Here is a 23,350-nt window from a genome sequence, read left to right as displayed (position 1 = left end):
CTAACTTAGTTGTCGAGCTAGTATTATTTTTTGTTATCGATACGGTCACTCTGAACAACGCATCACTCGGCAACCCTGTTATCTACACCAGCAATAATTTTCCGAAAAAAGCGACAACGTTTTTAGCAAATAAATTGAAATAATCTTGGAAAAATGGACTTTCAGAACCGCGCCGGTGGCAAGACCGGCAGCGGAGGCGTTGCCTCCTGGTCGGAATCGAACCGCGACCGCAAGGAACGTCTGCGGCAACTGGCGCTGGAGACCATAGATCTGAACAAAGATCCGTATTTCATGAAAAACCACTTGGGCTCCTACGAGTGCAAGCTGTGCCTGACTCTGCACAACAACGAGGGAAGCTACCTGGCCCACACGCAGGGCAAGAAGCATCAGGAGAATCTGGCGCGCAGAGCCGCCAAGGAGGCTAAGGAAGCCCCCTCATCGCTGCTGGCACCGGAGAAACCCCGCGTGGAGCCGAAGAAGTTCGTGAAGATCGGACGACCCGGTTACCGGGTGACCAAGCAGAGAGAGCCCTCCAATGGGCAGCAGTCGCTGCTGTTTCAGATCGATTACCCCGAGATTTCGGATTCCATCGTCCCGCGCCACCGGTTCATGTCCGCCTACGAGCAGAAGATCGAGCCGCCAGACCGCAAATGGCAGTACCTCTTATTTGCTTCTGAGCCGTACGAGACAATAGGTTTCAAGGTTCCCTCGAGGGAAGTGGAGAAGAGCGAGGGTAAATTCTGGACGCACTGGAACCGGGACACGAAGCAGTTCTTCCTGCAGTTTGCCTTCAAGTTCGAGCCCAAGATCATGCCACCACCACCGCCCAACCTTCACAGGGCGATCGGACCACCTGGCGGCTTCCCCATACCAGGACCACCACGACCAGCTATGCACCACCCTATGTTTAATGGAGTTCCTCCTCCGCCGCCCATGTAACTGGCCCTGGTGTAAAATTTTACAGAAACACCTCAGATTCAAATAAAAGTCTTACTAATTATACAACTCTAAAACTTTGTATTTAAAGAAAGTTAAAAAATATTGCCGTTTTCTTTGTAATGGTTTGTCCTACAAATGGATAGTGAGTAGTGTTAAGGTAAAATTCTCTAATCTAGACTCTTAAAGTAGGCAAATGTACAAATTATCAGTACATGGTCCTGGTGGATGGTCTGGTCCTCCTCCTGGTCCATGGTCAGTGGTCTACATTTTCTCTCGCTTCTTGAAGTTGCGCTTGGAGGCACAGCGGCTAATGATGTCTGAGACGTGGGGCTTGTGCTCAAAGATTTTCATAAGCTGATTCTGGGCCTCGTTGATGCCATCCGTGATGATTTTACTCCGCTGGATATTGCCCTAAAAGGAGTATCGGATTAATAATTGTATCAAGTACGAGTTCCAAGGCAAACCCACCTTTAGCAGCTCACTAACGCGCTCTATTTCGCTGTGCTTGTCCTTGTCCTTTTCCAGAGCTTGTAGCATGGTTTCTAGCTGCCCCAGGCTGACCATCTCAGATTCGTTCTAAAGAGGAGAACAAGATTAAAAAATGTTTTCAAGACTGGGACACTGGACATACCAAGTCTTCCATTTGCGTCCGTAAGTGATAGATCTTCCATCCATTTATCTTCTCCCGCACATTGGGCTGATTGGCCAAATCAATGACTGTGGCTCGTCGCTCCTCCCTGGGCTTCACATCCGTGTATCGATGGAAGTGATTGGTGGCCAGCTTGTGGGTGGGCTTATAGGTCTGAAAACACACATTTTAATGACAAAAGTAGGAGATAATGGAGCTGATGGCTTCTTACATTCAGCAAAGCACAGTTGCGCGGACGCCGAATAACAAAGTCGACGGGATTGGCGTTCTCCTTGTTGCCCGCCACTGCTGGTGTGCTGTTCCGATGGTTGGCCTCGACTGGGGCACTATTGGGAGCCACTCCCGGCGCAGGTGCTGCCACCAGTAGACCTCCATTGTTGTGCTTCTGCATGTAGGCTGCTGCAGCAGTAGGTGTAGGTTCCGCACTCGGTGGTGGCAGTGACAAGGATGCCTGGCTCTGGGTTGAGTGCTGACTGTCATTACTAGAATATCAAAAGGATATTAATTAAAATTACAATCTAATATAGTTAAATTTATGCATCGTACGTCGATCTTCGTGGTTTCTTCCTGGCGGAACAATCGTAGCTCGAACTGGAGCTGCTGCCGGTGCCATTCATTCGCGTTCCTGGTTGCTGTGCCAATTGCGCAGATCCCGCCACGTGGGGCGTCGGCTGCTGAGGTTGCTGCTGTTGCGGCGTTGGTGCTTGGACATCTACAAAGGAGCTGCCACGAGCTCCCATCGACGAGTGTCCCTGATGCGAGGAGTACATCTTCAAGGTGAGAAAAATACACATTTTATGAAATAGTTTTAAGCTACCACCTTCCCTTCAACTCACCTCATTTATGGGATTGAAATGCGTGGCATTGTCGCGACCACTCGTTCCTCTCGCCGTCGATGGCTCGCCAATCCTGTCCTGCAACTGCTGATCCACGCCAGGCGAAGAGTTCGCCGATACTGTAGTAGAACCATCCGAGGACGCCGGGGACTCGGCACGGAGATTTCTTGTGGTCGAGATGGTAGTCTCAGAAGATGCTACCGTGGGTGCATTACTGGGGGCTCCATGGGCCACCCGCTCCCTTTCCTTTTTGGCCAAAGCCTCCACCGTGAGTGCCGAGCTAACCGACGAGGGCACCGCCACAAAAACGGGTTTCAAACTGAACGTGGAACCGGAGTTGGTGGCACTGTTCGAGTTACTGGCCATGGAGAGCAACGTGGGTCCCAGGTTCTTGGCTGCCCGAATGGGCGAGCCCTCGGCGTCTCGTTTGCGCATGAAGTTGGGCACCAGTGCTCCACTTCCGCCCGCCTGCTGGGGGTTGCCTGCTCCCGTGGTCACCTTTACGGACGTGTGCAACGGGATGACCATGTGCTGCGGCGGGGCACTGTTCGCCGCCGTTGGTATTATCAGTTGCTGATGGCCGATAGTTCGGGTAGCCGCCGCTCCAGCCGCCCCGGACGGTAGCACTGTAAAGGTGGCTTGTGATCCAGCCCCGGAACCTGCTGCTCCGGATGCCGAGGCATGGCTGGCAAATGGCAGCGAAGAAACGGATAAGCTGCTTCCGCCAGCACTGCTCACCAATTGGGCTTGGGACTGACTGCTCTGAGTCACGGTGGTGGTGGTCAACGAGAGTACGCCAGTGGACGAGGATGCCGGCATTGATTCGTAGTAGATCGTAGCTGCACTACCCTTTTCATCAATCTGCCAAAAAGTGGAAATAATTAAACTATTAGGGAGATGTCACTTGGTAGAAAGTAGGCCTTTGTTGGGTTTAACTTCAGTCTTCAACTAAACTCGATAGTTAACGAGGCGGTTCAAGGAAAAGTTCCCGAAAAAGGCAATTGTTTTAATTACAATTTCTACCTTAACTACAATTAAAGATTATCAAGACCGCACCTTCATCAATTGGCTCTGGGAAGCCACCACTGGATTCCAAGTACGCTGAAACCCGGTCACTGTAGCTCCACTGCTAACAGTAACATCCGAGCCTGGTGCCGCAGCCGTTGTCGGCGCCATCATCATCTTGCCCACGGTGATGCCACTGGCATTCTTAATGGGAGTCAAGGTGCCCGTGAGGATGTTGCCTGCGGGTCCGACGGCTTCTCCCCTGCCGCTTATGGTCAGGGGCAGCACGGTGGCGCCACCAGCAGCTGCAGTCGCTCCGGTTACCGGACTGGGAGTCACCACACTAGCCGAGACACTCGGTACTGGCACCGCCTGGATGCTGGTCACACCCTGCGGGGTCATGGTCGGTGTGCCGGTTGATCCGGCCGTGGATAGTTTGCCGATGGGATTCAGCTGCGTAATGGTCAGTGAGGGCTGCACCTTGGCCGTCATGGTAACTGGGGGACGAATGCCTGAAAGATATTTCAAAAGGATTCAATTAGATGGCGAGGTTGTATTGGTTCGGGTGAGTAGTTACACTTCCCAGTTCCGGCTCACTTACCCATCTTAGCTGCCGCCGAAGTGCTCATCAAAAAGGGCTGCAGCATCACATTGCCAGCCAGGCGAGCAGCCGATCCGATTATCTGCTGCGTGGCTGCCGTCGCCGGCTGCTGCAGTTGTATGATCCGCGTGGTGGGCAGATTCGTAGCCGTCAGAGCGGCTCCAGCACCACCTGGCCCTCGTCCCGGCGCCACTGTCGCTCCTCCCGAGACACTAACGGGCGTCTGGGAAGGAGTAACGCTGGCATTGAGCTGGGGGTGGGGTGCCCTGATACTGATGCTCGTCGTGTTCAACTTGGCTCCTGTAAAGCCCTTCCCCAACGATATGGGTCGCACTTGTCGCGAAGTGACTGTAGTTCCCCCGGGTGTTGTGGTCGTTACTCCCCCAGTGGGCGTAGCCACAGCGAAACGGGAATTAAACTGCTGGCCAGGATTGGGATTTGCGTTCGGGGTGGACACGTTTGAGGAGTAGACCAGAGTGGCCTGTTGCTGCCTCTGTGGCAAGACAGTGGCCACGTAGGCTTGGGGAACACCTGCCGGTCCCGTGGACTGCGGCGTCAGCGTTTGGGCAGCAGAAACTGAAAGAGCTGCAAGGAATCAGGGTTAGAAGGCGCGGGAGGCAGAACCTTTAAACACTTACCCGTTGGTGCTTGGACCGGATTAGCCGTGGTTACCACATTGGCACTGCTAACGCCCGCCGACGTGGTGATGATCCTTTGTCGCGGCTGGGGGATGGCACGGATCAGTTGCACCTGTCCCGTGGGACTCTGCATCCAGGCGGCGCTGTTGCTGGACGAGATCACTGTGGACGGTGGCTGCGTAGACACCGCCACTCCACTCCTGCTCACGGAAGCGGTTGCTCCGCGGATAAAGCCACCAGTTGTGCTAATACCCGTGGGAGCTGCTGGTGTCACAGTGGCCGAAGCGGACGATGTGGCTCTGAGAGGGGTTACTAGACGCTGGCCCACCCCGACTCCCACGCCACCCATCTGGGTGGCAGTGACGCTGGCCCTCGGCAGATATGTGGCCTGGGTCACCGGCCTGGTTACGGTGATGGAAGCATTCGAGACACTTCTGGCCGGAGCTGCTGGTATCGCCGTAATCTGCGTCCTACCCGTCGCCGTGACGTTCTCCAGCTGCTTGATCATCGGCATGACAACACGCACCTGCGTGGACTGACCTCCCGCCCCGATGGCTCTGATGGAAGCTGCCGTGGTGGCCTGTCCCGTGCTGAGAGAAATGGGTTGCTGGGCGGGATTGGCGGCTGCCACTTTGATTGTCCCGCCGCTGAGGATGGGAGTACCCGAAATGGAGATCCCGCCGCCGCCGTCCGACTTGACATGGGTGATCTTGGCGGCCACCGCCGGGTGCGCTGCAGAGGATTGGAGTAAATGGGTGGACGGCAATGAGTACTTGTTAATGACGCCGCGCAGCTGAAAGGGCGGATTTGAGTGTGATACCAGGGATGCGGATGCGGATGCGGTTGCGGGTGCCACCGATGACGATGAAGTGACTTGAACCGATGACAGCAATGATGGTGCATGAGGAAGAAATGGCTGGGTGCGTATCTTAATGGTTTTCAGGGGGGCTGGGGCTGTGCGGGCGGCAGTAGTGGGTATTTTCTATGAGATTTCGTTAGAAAAAATATTCCAATTGGGACGCACATGTTTGGACGGACAAGCGACAAACACAAATCTGGCTAGTTATGCTTTCAAAATACTACAATTATTACGATTAAAGCTAATTTTTTAATTCCAAACAATTAGAACACATGAAGGGACACTTGGCAACCCTGCCACGAATGCACAGTAACAACAAAGCACACAACATGGACACAAAGAGAGCGAGAGAGAGAGAGAACAGCATTTGCCACGAAGGTGAGGCACAAAGGGGAATCGGAAACAAACAGTGCGCGTATGGGAGAGTAAAGAGAGGCGCACAAATGTTATGTATACACACGCATACACGGGGACAATGCTAATACAGGGCTTTTTATTTGTTACTGGTGCATACATATATTTATATATGCGAGTATAGTACACTCGGATATCGTTCAACATACCTGATGGTGCTGTAGCTGTACTTCCGCCGCCGCCTCCCACCGCTCCTGGTCCGCCTCCCGCGCCGCCATCATTTGGGGCGCTCATACTGGCTGATTTTCGGAACAAGTTCTGCAATACAGCAACAATAACACCTGGAATCAGATGCCAGCTCCACGTTAAGCTCCACCTCGCTTGTTGCCCACCTCCTCTTTCTCTTATCTATGCACTGGATGCCACTGTACTCTCTGCCCACGCTCGGACAGACTGAAAAACACAGTTCTTGACAAAGTGGCAGCACTACTTGCCGTTTTTCTGGCCTAAGAATCACTTTGTTGTCCCTGTGAGTCGGGAATTGGTTTTTCCGCCGCGCTTTCTATTAATTAAATGGATCTTATTGTGTTTCCTGCTACTAGGGATGACGAACATGTATTTTTGATATCGAACTATCGATTTTTTGTTGCCGATGTCCGGCAAGGCCATCAGTGTTACCTCCAGTAAAAATCAGTGCTACCACACCCTGCAGTATATATCGCTACTACTCACGATACACGTCCACCTCTAACGAAATATCAACATCTATCACCTGCCCAATCCCCTCAGAAACCCCAATCGAATCGCGAATAGAAGAAGAATCGGACAAACAGCTACTCGGATTTTGCAAAGTTTTTCGCTGGTTAAAAAATTAAAATTTGCCAAGCCAGGAAACAGTTGCAGTTGTCGTGGAGTGCGTGTGTGCCTTGTCCGATGTGAGCGAGCGACACGGAGCACGGAACACGAAGGCGAAGAGCAAAAAAAACACACAATTTAATTCAATTACAAAGTGAAATTAGAGTGAGTGGCCACTGATAATTGTGGACAGCACAAGCCAAGGAAACGCGTTACGTGAAAAGCCAAACGGCAGCAGGTTGGAAAGTGCAGCAGCCAGAATTCGCAGCCAGTTGCTGGCCCAGGAATAAAAAATTGATTTTCCACAATTGCAATTGGAAGGCAAAGAAAAGCAAAGCAAAGAAAAGCAAAAGCAAAGAAAACGAGGAGAGCCAAGCGACGTGCGTGTGTTAGTTAGTGGTGTGTTCGTGCCGAGTGAGAGAGGGAGAGAGAGTGAGTGGGGGAGTGGAAGAGTGGAAGTGACAGTGGTAGTGGGAGAAGGGCCATCCACCAGAGAGTACATCCACATCCAGGCATCCGGGCGCATCCTTCATCCTCGCATGCAATGAATATTGTCGGGGACTATGAATACAGCTCCAAGGATATGCTTGGCCACGGCGCCTTTGCCGTCGTCTACAAGGGTCGTCATCGCAAGGTAAGCATCCAGTCTCCTCTCCCCCCTTTTTTCACCATTCCATCATGTTATTAACCTGTTTTTCATCCATCCCCCCCACCCCCCGCGATTGTTATTGTTTTGTGACAAATACGGGGCTTGGTCGCAAAAAAAAAAAACAAAAAAAAAGCTAATATTATTAACAATGCGCCATTGTCGAAGGTAAACACATGCGAGTGCGCCGCAGAAATCGCCAAAGAAGCTCCTGCCCCAAAAGAAATAATTAAACAAATTAAATTAAAATTAAAATTAATTTAAGGTACAAAAAATCACACAGTCCTCTACAATCCCCACCCTTTGTTGCCGTTTATCTTCCACCATTCGCTTCAAAAGGCACAACTTTTGTTTATTTTCTATTGCTGCCACCCTGCCCCTTTGATTTTTGAAGCAAATTCTGCTGTTTGGCTGCCACACGCACGTGCTTTGGAGCTCCAAGTCCACCACTGCGTCGAAAAATGTATATTCTGTGTATGGGTTTTCATGGTGCCTTTGAACTATTTCAGGGTCGAAGCGAAAATAAATTATTCTCAACGATTGTCAGCCAGTTTCTTGGGCTTGGAAAGGGCCAAATAGTTGGGGTTTCTTAAGAAAAAAACATAAAAATGATTTGTTTCTTGATAAGAGAAAATGCCATAAGATTTAAGACCCCTCAGACCTTTAAATAATTAGTTTTAATTGATTTAATCTGAAACTATTGGCAGGTCAAGCAACTTTTATCAAATCTTTCCACCAAATATTCGCATTAAACTCATTAATATTAATTTTTTTAATGCTTATAGCATAAAGTTTATATTATAAAGCAAAACAAAAAGTGAAAAGCCTGAAGCGGCAACAGCTGCCAGTTATTGCATCAGCTGTTTTCTGTATCCACCAGCCGATCTCCCCCGCCACATATATCTGACAGATACATGTATGTATCTCTGTATTTCCATAAGATTAAGTCCAAAAACATATTGCTTTTTCAGTGTTTTCTTGTTTTGTTATTGTTTGTGCAACAAAGCCTTCTTATCAAGTGTTTTTTTCATATATATTTTTTTGTATTTCTAAGTTGCTCAAGTTCGTCTGGCCTGTAAATTAATTACACATTATTAATTGCGAGTGCAGTGCGACAATGACAACAACTACTGCCAGTCCAATAACAAAGGCAAAGTCACCTATAAGAGATCTCCCTCCAACTCGATGATTGATGGATTTCTCTTTTTTCTTTTATTTGTTAAAGATCTAGAGATCCCTACTCATTTATCTTGTAATTGTATACTTTCATATCCAATCCCCCAGATAAACTGCTTCTTGTGAGACTCTATTTAGTCAAGAAATCTTTGAAAAATAATAAATACTTCAAGTCCGGATCTCTCCGTTTATGGCCTTTTCGGAGTAACTGGTTTGGCGGCCGCCATGACCCGACATTAGCCTAATCACTTCTCCAAGCCAAACAGAACCCAAAGGACCGGCACAAAGAATCATGTCTTTTGTCTGCACGTGGCTCTGGCTCTGGCTCTGGCAGACTATTTGGCTAAAAATAGTAATGGAAGATACACACCCGAGAAGTGCACGACCTGCGGAGTGAAAAGGAAGTCTCGTCCTCCTCCTCGAAGGAGGATCCAGTTCCCAAAATAAATGACAACCAGCGTCGTCTATATAGTTTTCCCTTTTCTCTAGTTTCTCTGAATGAATTAATCTGAGTATCTGTATCTGGTGGATACGCCGGCATGTGCCAATCCAGACGACACGTGTTTCCATAACTCACAGAACAGAACGGAACAGAACACTGCGTTTTATCGCCAGCCAATGCAATTGCATAAGTGTAGTCGCCGGAATCATGCAAATATTACGTTCTAAGTGCCATGTTCATAGCATTCATGGAACAGCCCCCACTCCTGTCCAGTTCCAGCTCTAGTAGGTTGCGCAATCCCTTCCCCCTGGTATCTCGTTCTCAAAACCATGCATATTCATATAGTTTGTTTGTCCAAAGTTGGCTGCAGTTTAATTTGCATTTGAACCGAGAGAGTGTGTCTGAAAAATGCGTCTCGGAAAAGTCTATAGACTCTATAGAGTCTATAATCTATGAGGAATCTATCAGAGTTCAGATTGTACAATATTTTAGTGGTTTTATAATCAATCTTGAATGGTTTAATGGGCTCTCTGGGCAGGCCCCTGTTTGGATGATTACAGAAATGATTTAAATGATTGTGAAAGTGTTTTAATTTAATTTATTTTTTATTTTATTTTATTTCAAGGTGGGCAGAAGGGAAGTCTTCGGTTGGTTTGGGAAACACGATTACCTTTCCAATCTGAAACACGTGCAGACCAAAACAAATCCACAAATCAAAGCATTATTATTCAGCGACATATTCCAGACGTATCTCAGAAACTAGTTTCTGACAGGGGAGCTGATGGAGAGCTCCAGTTCTGGCCAAATTAGCTGGCCAAAGTATAAAAGTTTTGCGTCGCAAATAATGTGAGAATTTCCGCGATTTGTTAGCCAAGTTTATGGCTGAGATACATTTCACCCGCCAAACTAGTTGATGAAGTCACCACAGTCTCTGTATCCATCAGATACTTTTGCTGCACTCGCTTTAGTCTCTGCCTGTTTGGCTATTTATGGCCAAAAGTTAGTTAGGGGGGCCATTGCACCTCCTCCAAGCCACAAGACCGACCCCCAAAAGCCAGCAATTTCTTGCCTCTTATCACACCACTCGTGGTTCAATGAACCTCTATTTTTGGGTGCAGGTTTCTCCAGTTGATGAAATTCAGCGAAGCTGCACCTTGAAGTTGAAAAGGTCTGCGTTTTCCATTTTTCCTCGCATTCGAAGCTGGCGGGGCAACTTTCCCGTTCGCTTCTGACACAGATTTGGCTCCAGAGCTGCTCGAGGTGCCGGATCGAGGTGATTGGGTCAAGAACTGCCCGGCTTCCGCTGAGTAATCTAATCTCTTGGTGGTTCTACTATCTGGGTATGGAAGGTAAACAAAATACAAGACCAAGGCAGTGACGTAAAAATGTATATTTAAGTCGCCAGTCAAATCGCCAGTCTTTTTCATGATATATGAAGGATTATCGCTGACCTTCTGTAATCTAGTTCGGGCTAGGGGTCTTCACCCATTAAACACTGCCACTGCCTCTGCCGGAGCTTGACAACAGATGCCTCGCGATTGCCGCAAACAAACAGGCAGAAGTGCATCTGTTATCGGTCAGAAGCTGCAGGCTTCGCTTGATTTACGGCTATTGGCAGTAATATAAAAGAGATTCTTCATTTAAAAATACACTCGCCAATGCACTTTGTAAGATTGTAGCAGTTATGGAAGAGCATATCGATTTCCAGGGGCATTCAGTTGGCACGTGAACCAGTAATGAGGTGATTCGATATTCCAGAGAGAAGTCTATGGAGGAACTAGACCTGAGACCTGAGACTGGGGGCTTAAGCTCTCAACAGACAAAGGGAGTCATTGTCACCTGCCGAGTGAAAAACAAATAAGGCCATCCCAGGCAGTATCCCAGGCCTTATCAGCCGGCTAACTCAACCCGCTAACTGGGCCTGCAGTTCGTCACTCGAACGAACGCTCGAAGTAAACAATCTTATTCACCGCATTTACTGCCAGTCCCTCCTCATTTCCCTCCTTGTCTGCTGGTTGAATGCGTTTTTGCGTATCTAATAATAACAGGCTAACCGAGCGAGACCCACCAACACGTCGCTGACCCTCAGTCGGTTCTGGGATTTGCATTTTCCTCCGCCGGCTTCCTCCTTCCTCGTTACTCGTTCAGTGCGTGCTAATTAAAGCATTTGCCCGAGGAGTGTGTAAACATTTGGAGAAGGCATTAATGGCTGCAGCTGCTGTTTATGACGATTGAGGCTCGAAATTCCTCAAGAAAACAAGTTTCTTAGTTGGAAATACGATTTTTAAATCAATAATTCAAGCTAAAGCTACTTAATCAGCCTTGAATTACAATAGGAATTCGAGAAAGTCTATAAAATCTTCGATTTTTAAAGTGTTTTTGAAAAGTGCGCCCTTCTCCACGCTTCTCATACATTGCAGCTAAGCATCCTCTAACCCCTTTTTGTCTAAAAATCATGTGTTATATACTGTTTATCCTTAATAACTCTTTAACTCTACACTTTTCATTAATTATCCATTGACATTGAACTCAAAAATAAGTCAATATGTTAATGAAAACCTCATACGATTGTATCACTTCCCCGACTTTGGTTTATAATATGATAAGTAGGTTTGGCCGTTCAATGACTTTAAGAGTGCCTAGCCCCCTGTTTAAATATTAATGAAAGTGTTTTCGCTTCCTCGTGTTAATTGCAGAAACACATGCCGGTGGCCATCAAGTGCATCACCAAGAAGGGTCAACTGAAGACGCAGAATCTGCTGGGCAAGGAGATTAAGATCCTGAAGGAACTCACCGAGCTGCACCATGAGAATGTGGTGGCTCTGCTGGACTGCAAGGAGTCGCAGGATTGCGTCAGCCTGGTCATGGAGGTAAGTGAGAAGTTCGTAAATATTAAGTGCTTTTATGGCTAAAACGTGGGTGAGTCAGGCCAGGTGATGGGAAGGGAGTGGGAACTGAGGAGCAAAATGCACGTCGGCCAGTAGCACGTCACTGCCCTGTCCATCGCCCACTTGGAGACCGCCCCAGACCGCCTCGTTTTAACCAAAATGCTACGCCATTAATTGCGGAAGTTGCGAAATGAATTCGTAAACAAAAATAAAGTGTGAATAGAATGGGTCTATATGGGAGCGACTACCTCGATACCTATTAGTGGACTGGAAATAATATGGTATTAGGGGTAGTATTCAGAGAATTATATTCTTTAAGAAGGCTATAACTTGTTTATTTTATATTCTCTCTCCTTAATACGCATTTAGTTAATTTTCACCCCAAAGTTTACTGGGAACTGACCTCGGGTTTGTTCAACCCAAAGTGGGTTACAGGTGTCTATATGGTGTTAGCACTCAGTGTTTATATACAATCCATTATACATTATCTTGAAATTAGGTCAAATTCCTCTCTACCATGAGAATTAGCTTCTTTTTTTCGTTAGATAAGGGTTGATAGGGTTGTTTTTCTTATAAAACACACTCTAGGAGGGTCTAGCAGAGGGTCTACGATAAAGGTGTTTAGTAAAAGTTATAATAAAAAAAGATATACTTTCTTTGTATTTCTTAAGAGATTAATCCTTAGAGATTAGTTAAGATTGCCATTCTTATATAAAAGAAACAAACGAATGAATGAATGAATAATCAAAACTCAAACTCTGATAGGAGTGAGTGGGTTAATCGAACTAATCTGTAGCTTATTGTTTTGTTTTCAATTCCCTGCTTGTATCAGAAATCTGGGCCTGACTTTGACCCCATTCTCTCTGGGTTCTCCGCCCCAGGCCATGTGCTTTGGTTTGTTTGTCGCTCGTTAGACGGCCTGGAGTCCGTTCCACGAACATAATCAGCTCGGATGATACCCGTATCTATTGAATCCACACTGCCACGTGTTGTTCCATCACATTTTCCCACTACTTGCCACTCTTTTGATTAATTTGGTGCGCCGGATTTGTTTATTTACGTTGCCAATATTTTACGATCTGTTTACTGGCTTCTTAATCTGTTTTCCGAAGATAAATAACTGCGGGAAGGGGTTGTGGTTGCGGAAAAACAATGAAAGTTATCAGGTGTCAGCTAGTCTGGACAATAAACAGTGATTATCGCCTACTGGTTCTCATTTATTTTGTCATTTATCCATTATGAAAGAATTAAATACACATCCTCCTTGTGTTCTATTTACAATTATCTCTTTTTTATTGTATTTTGGCAAAAAATCTAGGGCTAAGCTCTAAAAACTAAAGTATCTCTAGAACAGAGCCAGGAGTGGGTTTTACATTTTTGTTTCTTGTTTTTTGTTTTTTTTTGTGGTTGGGTTTCCCGTGCTCCCCTAAATAATAGTAGAACGCTAAGCGACTAGGCAGCTGCTATACCTGCTATAACTAACTAGAATCTAACAACGGATTTGGGAATTCATTTTACTGGAAGCTGTTGTGCTGGCGAACAATGGAGCAGAGCTTGATGAGTCAAAGTAGTCAACTAATTATCCATATACATGCACGTACATCTACCTATTTATAATCTAACACAAAATGCCATCGAAATGGAATTGTTTAAACGGATAGGATGTGTTTCTAGATTTGGTCTTCTGGTTTCTTTCTTTAGGCTAGCTTATTTAAGGGTATCTCCTCGGTGGGATGCACCTGGTCCTTTGGCTCTGGCTTGCTAGTGCGGCAGCATTTGGTCTTGATCCCTCCAATGTCCTTCCGGCAGATCAGCCCAATGATAATCCCGATCACCGCGATGACCATGATGCCTGAAAATATTAAACAATAGTTTACTTCTGCCAGAGAAGTATGCCGGATCACTTACAGATGAGCAGGGTGTTGATGGCCTCCTGGGATATGGCCACCTGGTTGCTCTTCTCCTGGTCGCCGGCCGCCTCCGCACTCACCCCGCTGCTCTCAGTCACTGAACTCATGATTCCGGCCTTTGCCAACTCCGTGCTGTTTGCCATTTTGCTCCGACTGCGATCGGCTGTACGTGAAGTAAAGACAAATATTAACTATAGAATTCACACTATTGTTTAGAATTTTAATGAGGCAACTCACCAGTGCGCGGTGGAGCCGCTGTGGGCTTCGGTGTGGTGGTCGGGAGATCCGTAACACGATGGAACGGCGGGTCGGTGGCCTGGATGAGACTGTCGTTGAAGGAGGTGCCCAGGACGAGCTCGAAGCAGCTGACGTCGAAGTGGCGGAAGCTGATGTTGTCTATGGACTTGAGCAGGTTGCACAGCTCCTCGATGTTGGGCTGGTCCAGCTCCGGCAACTTCAGTTTAATTATGTTCTTCAGCGGCGTGAAAGCTCTCGTATTGATTTGCTGTCAAGTGAAAAAGACTGCGTGAGCGGAAGCGGGACAACTATATTGTCGGTTGAGAACAGATGTTTTGGGGCTGAACTGGGGCTGCGCCAACTATCGTCCCCCCCGATAGACCGATAGGCAGTGCGATACCTTGGCGCGCAAATCTCACCTGTTTGAAATCGTTCTTGTCCAGTCGGAGCACCTGCAGGGCACTCATGTTCTCGAACGTCTGCTCCGGCAGCTCTGTCCAGCTGCAGTTCGAGCAACTGAACTCTATCAATCCCGGCTGGTTGAGGAACGCTCCGTCCAGTCGCTGGGCAATGGAGTTATTGCTCAGGTCGAGAATGGACAGCTCCCTGGCCGGCGCAAAGGTGTCCGGATCTATCTTGGTCAGGCGGTTGTTGGCCAGTCGCAGGCGCTGCAGACGCTCCAGGCCCTGGAAGACCTCGGTGTCTATGCGACTGATCAGGTTGTGGTTCAGATTGATCTCCTGGACCCTCGACAGGTTGGCAAAGTCCTCCGGCCTCAGTTCGGAAATCACATTGTGGCTTAAATCTATGATCGCCGCCGTTTTGGGCATGTCCAGGGGTACATGGGTCAGATGGGCGTTCGTGCACTGGACGTACTTGAAGTCCTCCAAGCAGTGGCAGTTGCGCGGACAACTGGGCTCCAGGACATGGTTGCTACGTCGTGGTATGTCTAAAAATCAAAATAATAAGTCGACTGGTCAGACATTAAAAGGGATTCAACAAAAAACTCACTAAAAATTGGTCGAAATGTTGTGGTGGTCGATGTTGAAGATGATTGTGGCATCAGTCTATTCTCTGCTGTCTCAGGACCCTTGTCCGACGCTTCATCGCTGTAGTCCTCGTCGTAATCGTTGTAGTCGTCCTCGAAGGTGGGGGACAGTTGGGACTGTTCACTGCTCGCGGGAGCTCCATTTGTGTGACTAATACTGGAAATCAGAATAGTATTAAATAATTAATAGTATTAATTATTTTCTGATTGAAAAGTGATTGCTACTTCAATACCCAAACACAGAACTGGTCATTATTTATAGAGCTATTATCTAACCGATTTGTAAACTTGAATTGGCCAAAAAGTAAATAAAATTGGCAGTTCTGGCCAGAACTGGCTTACATCACTGGCTGGCCGTCTTGAAGGCGAACACACCTCTCGCTAATTTGTCCTGAAAACGCACTTGACCCATTTTGGCAGAGCCGCGCCATGTTCGACTTGGCAGTGTCTCCGGTTTCCCCACTATCATTATACGCTTTTGTTTATGTTTTCCACCCTGGGATAACATGAATGAATATATGTATGCCTACCTGTGCGGGCAAATAGCAGACAGGTATTTCATTCAACAACTTTGGGCAGATAAATAGGTTTCTATATGTTTGAGATTTTTTATTAAATATTCCTTTTAAATAAAAAATACTTAGGTTCTCTCATAAGTTATGGAGTTATAGACCTTAGCTTCTATCTTTGTATGGCCTTATATGTGTGAAACGCACTGTATTTGAGATTTAGTGGAAGAGAGACAGTCGAAACCCGTTTACGGCATTTCAGAGAGACATCTTGACCGGTTTTTCGACGATTTGGTTTACTCTCACTTTTTTCGTTTATATTTTTTTGCGGCAATTTAGTCGTCTGATTCTAAATCCTTCGTTATCCTGCTCTCAGGCGACTTCCCTTGAAGTGGGTGTGTGGCGACAGTAGCTCAAGTGTGTCTTAAAAATGCCATTTAGAATTCTTTTCAATTGCGTGACTCTCGAGTGAAGTTTCAGCGATTGTTGACAGTAATCGTCATGAGGCCATTAAAGTGACAAATCGGTCAGAACAATAGTGCCTTGTCTTGGAATAGATTGGAGTTCTATAAACCCTATTTCTTATCACTCTAAGAAATGCATGTTTCTAGCGAATAATAAAGACATAAAAAGTTACCGAATCGCTTCCAAGCTTGGTCGATTTTAGTTGAAAGATTGTTGCAAAAATCGTATAAACTAAACTCTAGCTGAGCATGACGACCTAGTCAACGTAATAGCTCCTCACTCACTGACTACTTGAAATAAAAAATGTTTAAAATGGAAAGCCACTCGCTGGAGTACTTGACTTTGACACTCGATCTGAAGGGGATAAAAATAACTGAAAAACTCCTGGATCTAAATCTTAAATGTTAGTCATAAATTGTACAACAGTGGTTCGATATTTCCTGCCCCTGTTGTGGCTAAAAAAAAAATTCGCTGACCAAACAATAGCGATAAGGCGAAGCGGCATCGCCATAAATTATCGAACTCGCAACGGTATATTCATATTATTTTTATCAGATTATGCGATATGATTATCTGGAGTGTAAATTCACGAACATACTAAGGAGCAATTAGAGCTGTTGCCGAGGCTATCAATATTTTTTTTTATTATACCGGAATGAGCAATGATATCTCCAAACGGTGAACGGGTCAAAGTCCTGCTATTCTGCACCTTGCCAGGTTCGTTGGAACGAATTATTCACTTACGAATGTTGCTCAATAAAAACTTTGTACTTTGCCATGGCAAGTGCTTCTTTTCTTTTTCTTTTCTATAAATAAATTATTATTTTCCCCTTTTCTGTCCATCCTACTACATCACAGACCACCAACTAATAAGAATTTTAAATCATTTCCCCAAATTATTTGCAATTTACCTTACGCTGAGTAAAAATATTAAAAGTAATCCGAATTTGTAATACACGTGCATGATTATTTGTTTATTTTTATTTCTATTATTATTTTTCTTTTATTTTATTTATTCACTGGGCCTGCTAATGTTTGTGTTTATTTACTGAATTTCATTTCATTTTTCCGCTGAAAATAGATTTTTTTATTTATTTTTGGTTTGTTTTCTTTTTTCACTAAACACTATATATTATATATATATTGATATATTATATTGGATTTTGGATTTTAAGATTTTCCAAAAAAGATTTCGTGAAAAGTTCTCCCGCTGGCACTGACTCTACCACTCGCTTGTCGGCTCTCAAGTGAGCGAAAAATTTCGCCAGCCACTGACAGGTGTCTCAGAGCGTAAGATGGCCAGGTGAGAAGAGAGAACGCCGACTCGCTCTCCTCAAGTCGGAGAGCCTTTTATCGCTGGCTCTCCTTTAATCTTCCAGTGTTTAGTTCGTGTTTAGCAAGAGCTGCTAATCTTATCAGTATTTCTTATTCCTCTCTCTCTTGATTACAGTTCTCTGTTTTTTTTAGTGACACAAATATTTTAGTATTTTTTAATAATTATTAACTAATTGCTCGTTTTTAATTTCTTTAATAAAAGCAGCCAACTGTTTAGATTTTAAAAAAAAGACCGTTTTTAATAAAAAATCAATCACTGTTTCAGAAACTGAACTTTGTCTGGGGGGAGACTCGATCGATTAGTACAGCCTTTTAACTCGCTTATTTACATAATTTAGATGGCACACAACAAACACTAAGTGACTAAGTGACTAAGCCGGATCATCAGATTAAATATATAAATATATTTCTTTATGATTTTGTTGAAATATTTGAATGAGAAGCACTTTATTCACTTTATTCACTTTGTACTTGGGTAAACACTTGTTTTAATTCAGTTTCGAGGTAGATTGTGTATATGTACAGCTGCATGCTTTTATTTTTATCGCCTAGAAATGCTTGACCTTTAGTCCATGAGTGATTCGCGCTGTGTTGTATTTGGTATTTGGGACGTAATGCCCGTAATAATAACTTTTAGCAGCGCACAGATTTTTCACAATTTTTTTCGGCTTTTTCGCCCTCTTCAAGGCAAACAAACGCAAAGTTATGATTATGTTTTTGGGTCTTGTTTTAGGTATATCTTTTGGACTGATTTTGGAGCGGCGGGATGGCGGAATGGCGTGTGCGGCTGGCACGAGCGGTGGAGACACAATGAGCTCCGAGCGCTATCGCAGAAGCTATGACGACAGGGTTGGCCGATCCAGAGAGCGTTATGGCTGGCGCTATGTACTCTTGATTTTTTCGCATTTCGTTTAAAACTCTCCCTTTTTTTTTATTGTTATGGAATAGAAAATCCCAAATGTTTTTTAATTAACCCAGTGCAGTTTCCAATAAATCGTATGACACATGCGTTCTGGTTTTCGAGGAATACTTGTAACCCGGGAAGTAATAACCCTCCAAGTGGCTCTCTTTTCCCATTGAATCCCACCATTTCTTTCCACATTTTCAACTTTTACTTTTATGTTTATTGTAATGGCCTGATGATGTTACTTTACATGTCAATGACTTGTTTGTGTGACTCTTGATGTTCTTTTTCTCCCCCCAGCCCCAAGCCCTCCACTCCACTCCACCAGTTTTTGTTTTCACAAATGGCGAGTGAAATCTTTTGTCATTCCAATTTGGCCATTTAATTGTCTAATGTAGCCGTGGCTGCTTTGTTTGCTCATTAAACTGTAAGTGGTCCATATATTTTCTCATGTTTTCGGTTCTCCAATGAGAAACAATGCAAAAAAACAGACCATTCTGGTCTGAAATACTCTCAGTGCCATGTCGGAGTGGCTTTTTATTGGGCAGCTGAGTAGTCATGCCTTCGATTGGCAGCCTCAAGGTCAAATCCTTTTTGGCAGCTGGTTCTGGCCATAAGAATCATGTTTTGTGGGTTAGCTTTTAAACTTGGTAGTGTTTCCATCATTATTCCAGTGTCATACCATCTTAAAATATATTTCAACTCCATTGAAAGTCTATTCCTGCAGGCTCTGCTCCTTTTCATAAAATTCACAAAAGAAACCGGAACTGAATTCGTGACAAAAGCCTCTGAAGCAGCTGCGCCTGTCCCAGAAGCATAATTTCCTAATTCCAGTTCTTGATTCAGAAAATTGCTATAAATCAAATTCGCTTTGACCTTGTCCTGCTATAGAAGATGTATATATACCAATGTACTATATAATTGCTTGGCGGTCAGACAAAAGAAAGACCCGGGGTCTGGCATTTTCGCACTGATTGAACTTAATTCATTTGCCTAGAACGCTTTTTGCTTTGTGGGGATTGCTTTAAGATCTCGAGTACAGTTGATTGAAGCGATTACTAATTTTCCCATTACTATATCTTCCTATTTTTTCCATTTTCAGTACTGTAATGGAGGGGACTTGGCGGACTATCTGAGTGTGAAGGGGACGCTTAGCGAGGACACCGTCAGGCTCTTCCTCGTCCAACTAGGTAAGATCATACTATCAATTGGAACCTACTTCAGTCTTATACTAAACCATCTAATAACTTTTCCAGCTGGTGCTATGAAGGCACTTTATACCAAAGGAATTGTGCATCGTGATCTCAAGCCACAAAATATTTTGCTATCGCACAATTATGGCAAAACCTTGCCAGCTCCATCGAAAATAACTCTGAAAATTGGTAAGTAAATCATCTAAGACTGTTAACTAAATAGTTGTCAGAAAAATAACAAATGCATTCTAATAAATGTCTAACTTCCAATTAGTAATATTAATTTTAGGGGCTTATGTTTTCTATTTTAGTACGAATTAAAAATGAATTATTTTCTGTCTAATATTAACTATTATTTTGTTAACTTTTATAGCCGATTTCGGGTTTGCGCGATTTCTTAACGACGGTGCCATGGCAGCCACTCTTTGCGGTTCTCCAATGTATATGGTAAGTTGATTGAAACCTCACAAAAATACACGATTCTCATAGTAGTTTGCACTTAAATAGGCACCCGAGGTCATCATGTCGCTGCAATACGACTCCAAGGCAGATCTCTGGTCGCTGGGCACGATCGTCTACCAGTGCCTGACTGGCAAGGCGCCCTTCTACGCACAAACGCCCAATGAGTTGAAGTTCTACTACGAGCAGAATGCCAATCTGGCGCCCAAGTATGACTCTCAGGACTCTCATCTCTAAGACCGTACTAACCATAATCTTTTTAAAGGATTCCAAATGGAGTTTCGCCGGACTTGAGGGATCTGCTGCTGTGCTTGTTACGGCGCAACGCCAAGGATCGGATCTCGCATGAGGCCTTCTTTGTGCATCGCTTCCTCCAGGGCAAGAAGGCGGCCGCTTCACCAGGTGAGCCAAGCCCCAGTCCTAGCCATGCAGCCAACTTGCGGCGGCGAGTTTCTAAGCCAGCTGTTCTTGCAGTTGACATGCCACCCTTGGGCGGAACACCACCCATCAAGGGCAAGAGCCCCCTGCAGCAGCAGATGGAGCAGGAACTGCAGCTGGTCAAGATGGCCGAGCAGCAGCAAAAGGAGCGCGAGGAGCAGGAGGCCCTCCAAGAGGAGGAGAACACGGGTAAACACATATTAAAAGCTATCCGAGACTTTAATGCTAATTATATTATGATTCTTAAATAGTCTCCGTGGTGGCCAACCCGGCCATTTGTGCCACCATCACCAATGTGGGTGTTCTGTGCGACAGCGAGAACAACAGCGGCTCTTGTAGCTCCCACGAGGATTCTGATGACTTTGTGCTGGTGCCCAAGAATCTGCCAGAGGATCAGCGCCACGCCCAGACCCCGCCCCAGCCCCAGGCCACTGCTCAAGCCCAGCCCGCTATCGGCGGCCAGCGCCCCCAACAGCAGAATCAATCCAGTCCGCCACGCCCCAGCAGTCTACCCATTTCGGAGCCCAAACCAGTGCCGGCACCGGCTCGACGTCATGTGGCCAGCAATGCGGCTGGCTCTCCAGCTAGGTCTGGCCCACTGACAGTGGCCACTCTTGCGGCTGCCGGACAGCAGATACCCCGATCCCAGCCCATTAGCGTAAAGCAGCCGAGGCCGGATCAGCGCAAGAGCAGTGTGAGCAGCGAAATTAATTCCATTTCACCGCCGGCGGTGCAGTTTGCCATTGGAACGCCACCGACTAGGATGCGATCTGCCTCCGGGGGCTCGCTGTCGGAGACTCCACCGCCGCATGCCCCCTGCACCTGGCAGGTGTCGCCGGGCCACTCGCAATCGCCACTGCGCCGTAGCGGCAACAGTTCCCCGGTCCTACCGTCCGCTGCTCTCACCAAGTTGCCCACCTTGGGCAGCCCAACCATGCTGGTGGCGCCCGGATCCCTGGGATCGATCGGTTCAGCAGGAAGCGGTTCGGAGAACAATAATCAGCATCATATGCTGGGACCGCGGGCCTTTACGCTACCCGAACTTGGGGCCACGGGTGGGCTGCACAGTTTGTTGGACACGGGAGCTGGGGGCGGCGGTGAGCCACATGCATTCCAAGCACCGGAGCTATCGGAGGAGACGCTGATGGATCGCGAGCACAACGAGACGCTGTCCAAGCTCAACTTTGTGCTGGCCCTCACCGACTGCATCCAGGAGGTGGCCGACTCGCGGTGCGCTCCGCTCTCCACATTGATGGTGGCCGGCAGTCAGTCGGCGGCAGGTGGGGCGACCGCAGATGCCCAGCAGATTCCACCGCATGCTCCGGAGCACTGCAAGCGGGCAGAGCGGCTGGTGCTGCTCGTTCGGGGACTTCAGCTTCTGTCTTCCGGCTTGAATCTGGCCTCCCAGCAGCTGCGCAATGGCCACCTGAAGCCATCGTCCAATGTGAAGAATGGTGAGAAGGCACCTTATCCACTTCCAATTGAATTCTTATAATTGAACTCTTGTTATCCTCAGCTCTGCTCACCATGAACACCAAATACCGGAGCATGCTCTTCGAATCCAAGCGCCTGAATGGCAGTGGCCTGTTGCAGAAGGCAAATGCATTTAATATTACGGCGGACAAGATTCTATACGATTATGCTTTAGATATGGTAAGTGGAGGCTCTACTGATTCTTATTCTTTAAATATAAATATTGAATTTTATGATTTAAGTGTCAAGCGGCTGCCTTGGACGAGCTGTTGAAGAACACCAAGAACTGCTTCGAGCGCTACAACACAGCACACATTCTGCTGCATTCTTTGGTGCAAAAATGCAATCATCCCCAGGACAAAATGCTGTTGAATAAATGTACGTAGAATCCTTTAGTAAATGGAAAAAGACTAATGAGTAGGTTTACTTTTAGATCGCGATGCTGTGGAGAAGCGCTTGAGCATATTGCAGCAGCATGGATACATCTATATGACGGATGAGAATGCCTAAAGTATTTACAGGCTACGGGATGAGCTTTATTCCAGCGGCAATCTTCACGACAGCAAACACACATTTCCTTAAGTTATTACCGTTTTCGTTGGGAGTGCAAATATGTGATTGAAACAAAAACTACACTATCCGTACATAGACATACCGAAAAATAATTTAAACAACATCCATCCCCCCAACATACGATCAAACACATCTTCATTATTTCTCGCCTCCTCAGAGTCCACCCAGTCCCAAAATTGTCCAATGTAAATAGTTTGAGGTATACAGTTGTATGTAGTTTTTGATTTTTCTATATAATTTTCAGCCCTCGCGGCGACCATAATTGTTAAAGCTTATATATCGAGTGCAGATGCAACATGAATAAGGGCAGATAAGGAGTCCATGTAGATCTAAGATAACCATAATATATAAATATATATGTTTACATATATATGTGCAACACGAAAGCTAACCAAGCAACCATATGGATTAGAGTAACATAAAGGGCAATATGCAAGCCAAACTCAGTTTAAAGCTATGTTTAATGGAACAACGTCAGAACCCATTACCCATTACCCCGAGAACCGATACATATATCATGTGCTAGAAATTCCCCGTAGCTGTAATGTCTATTTTCTTATTTAACAATCTAATATTCCCCCTATTATTATTATTATATTCTATGCGTACATACATAAAATATTTATGGCTGCACTACACAAACATGTTTACAATGTGCTATGTTCATAGTTTTTAGTTAGGTCTTTTTCTAAAAAAAAACAAATAATTAAAACTTGAAGAATGGTATTTCATTTAAATGACAACAAATTTATATATTTTAATGAGACGTTTTTAAGTTTTTCTACAACAGCCCACAAAAATTTCGACAAAAAATCTATATATATGTATATGGTATACAAAAAGAGAGAAACACATCCAACAGTGTATAAAAGGAGAAACAAAATAAAGATTTAAACTAATAAAAAAACTAATAAGAGA

The 23,350-nt window shown here is 45.7% G+C and overlaps 4 protein-coding genes across 11 annotated transcripts; 2 read left to right on the top strand and 2 right to left on the bottom strand.

Moving 5' to 3' along the window:
* Positions 1–40: 40 nt before the first annotated feature.
* LOC6493732 (splicing factor 3A subunit 2) lies at positions 41–1,013 on the top strand. The gene has a single exon (XM_001958294.4). The coding sequence runs from the start codon at positions 154–156 to the stop codon at positions 937–939; it is 786 nt and encodes a 261-aa protein (XP_001958330.1). The 5' UTR covers positions 41–153; the 3' UTR covers positions 940–1,013.
* LOC6506214 (pneumococcal serine-rich repeat protein) lies at positions 998–6,541 on the bottom strand. 4 transcript variants are annotated; one of them, XM_032454176.2, is made up of 11 exons: positions 6,274–6,541; positions 6,091–6,199; positions 4,669–5,650; positions 4,031–4,615; positions 3,481–3,941; positions 2,425–3,285; positions 2,135–2,358; positions 1,800–2,070; positions 1,571–1,741; positions 1,408–1,515; positions 998–1,350 (listed from the first exon to the last, which is right to left on the bottom strand). In XM_032454176.2, the coding sequence occupies exons 2-11, from the start codon at positions 6,160–6,162 to the stop codon at positions 1,201–1,203; spliced, it is 3,885 nt and encodes a 1,294-aa protein (XP_032310067.1). In that variant the 5' UTR covers positions 6,163–6,199; positions 6,274–6,541; the 3' UTR covers positions 998–1,200. The 4 variants fall into 4 exon arrangements, with proteins under 4 accessions (XP_032310067.1, XP_001958331.2, XP_044570607.1 ...); XM_001958295.4 differs by having other exon boundaries at positions 4,669–5,622; XM_044714672.1 differs by having other exon boundaries at positions 4,669–5,400; positions 6,274–6,540.
* Positions 6,542–6,579: 38 nt separating this feature from the next.
* On the top strand, positions 6,580–23,350 carry LOC6493733 (serine/threonine-protein kinase unc-51). Of its 2 annotated transcripts, XM_001958296.4 has the most exons (12): positions 6,580–7,370; positions 11,697–11,870; positions 19,399–19,486; positions 19,553–19,678; positions 19,863–19,936; positions 19,997–20,157; positions 20,214–20,350; positions 20,423–20,575; positions 20,638–21,840; positions 21,903–22,039; positions 22,102–22,237; positions 22,293–23,350. In XM_001958296.4, the coding sequence occupies exons 1-12, from the start codon at positions 7,281–7,283 to the stop codon at positions 22,367–22,369; spliced, it is 2,556 nt and encodes an 851-aa protein (XP_001958332.1). In that variant the 5' UTR covers positions 6,580–7,280; the 3' UTR covers positions 22,370–23,350. The 2 variants fall into 2 exon arrangements, with proteins under 2 accessions (XP_001958332.1, XP_014764523.1); XM_014909037.3 differs by having other exon boundaries at positions 20,214–20,575.
* Positions 13,153–18,231, bottom strand: LOC6506213 (leucine-rich repeat and transmembrane domain-containing protein 2). 4 transcript variants are annotated; one of them, XM_001958297.4, is made up of 7 exons: positions 17,956–18,231; positions 16,969–17,128; positions 15,047–15,240; positions 14,455–14,984; positions 14,036–14,303; positions 13,797–13,961; positions 13,153–13,740 (listed from the first exon to the last, which is right to left on the bottom strand). In XM_001958297.4, exons 2-7 carry the CDS (start codon positions 17,019–17,021, stop codon positions 13,586–13,588), a joined length of 1,365 nt encoding a protein of 454 aa, XP_001958333.1. In that variant the 5' UTR covers positions 17,022–17,128; positions 17,956–18,231; the 3' UTR covers positions 13,153–13,585. The 4 variants fall into 4 exon arrangements, with proteins under 4 accessions (XP_001958333.1, XP_032310069.1, XP_032310070.1 ...); XM_032454178.1 differs by lacking the exon at positions 17,956–18,231 and adding an exon at positions 17,279–17,511; XM_032454179.1 differs by lacking the exon at positions 17,956–18,231 and adding an exon at positions 17,284–17,511.

The sequence above is a fragment of the Drosophila ananassae genome, chromosome 2R (assembly GCF_017639315.1).
Source record: "Drosophila ananassae strain 14024-0371.13 chromosome 2R, ASM1763931v2, whole genome shotgun sequence".
NCBI lineage: Eukaryota > Metazoa > Arthropoda > Insecta > Diptera > Drosophilidae > Drosophila > Drosophila ananassae.
Note: the sequence above shows the minus strand (reverse complement) of the source record. Positions and strands in the feature narration are given on the sequence as shown.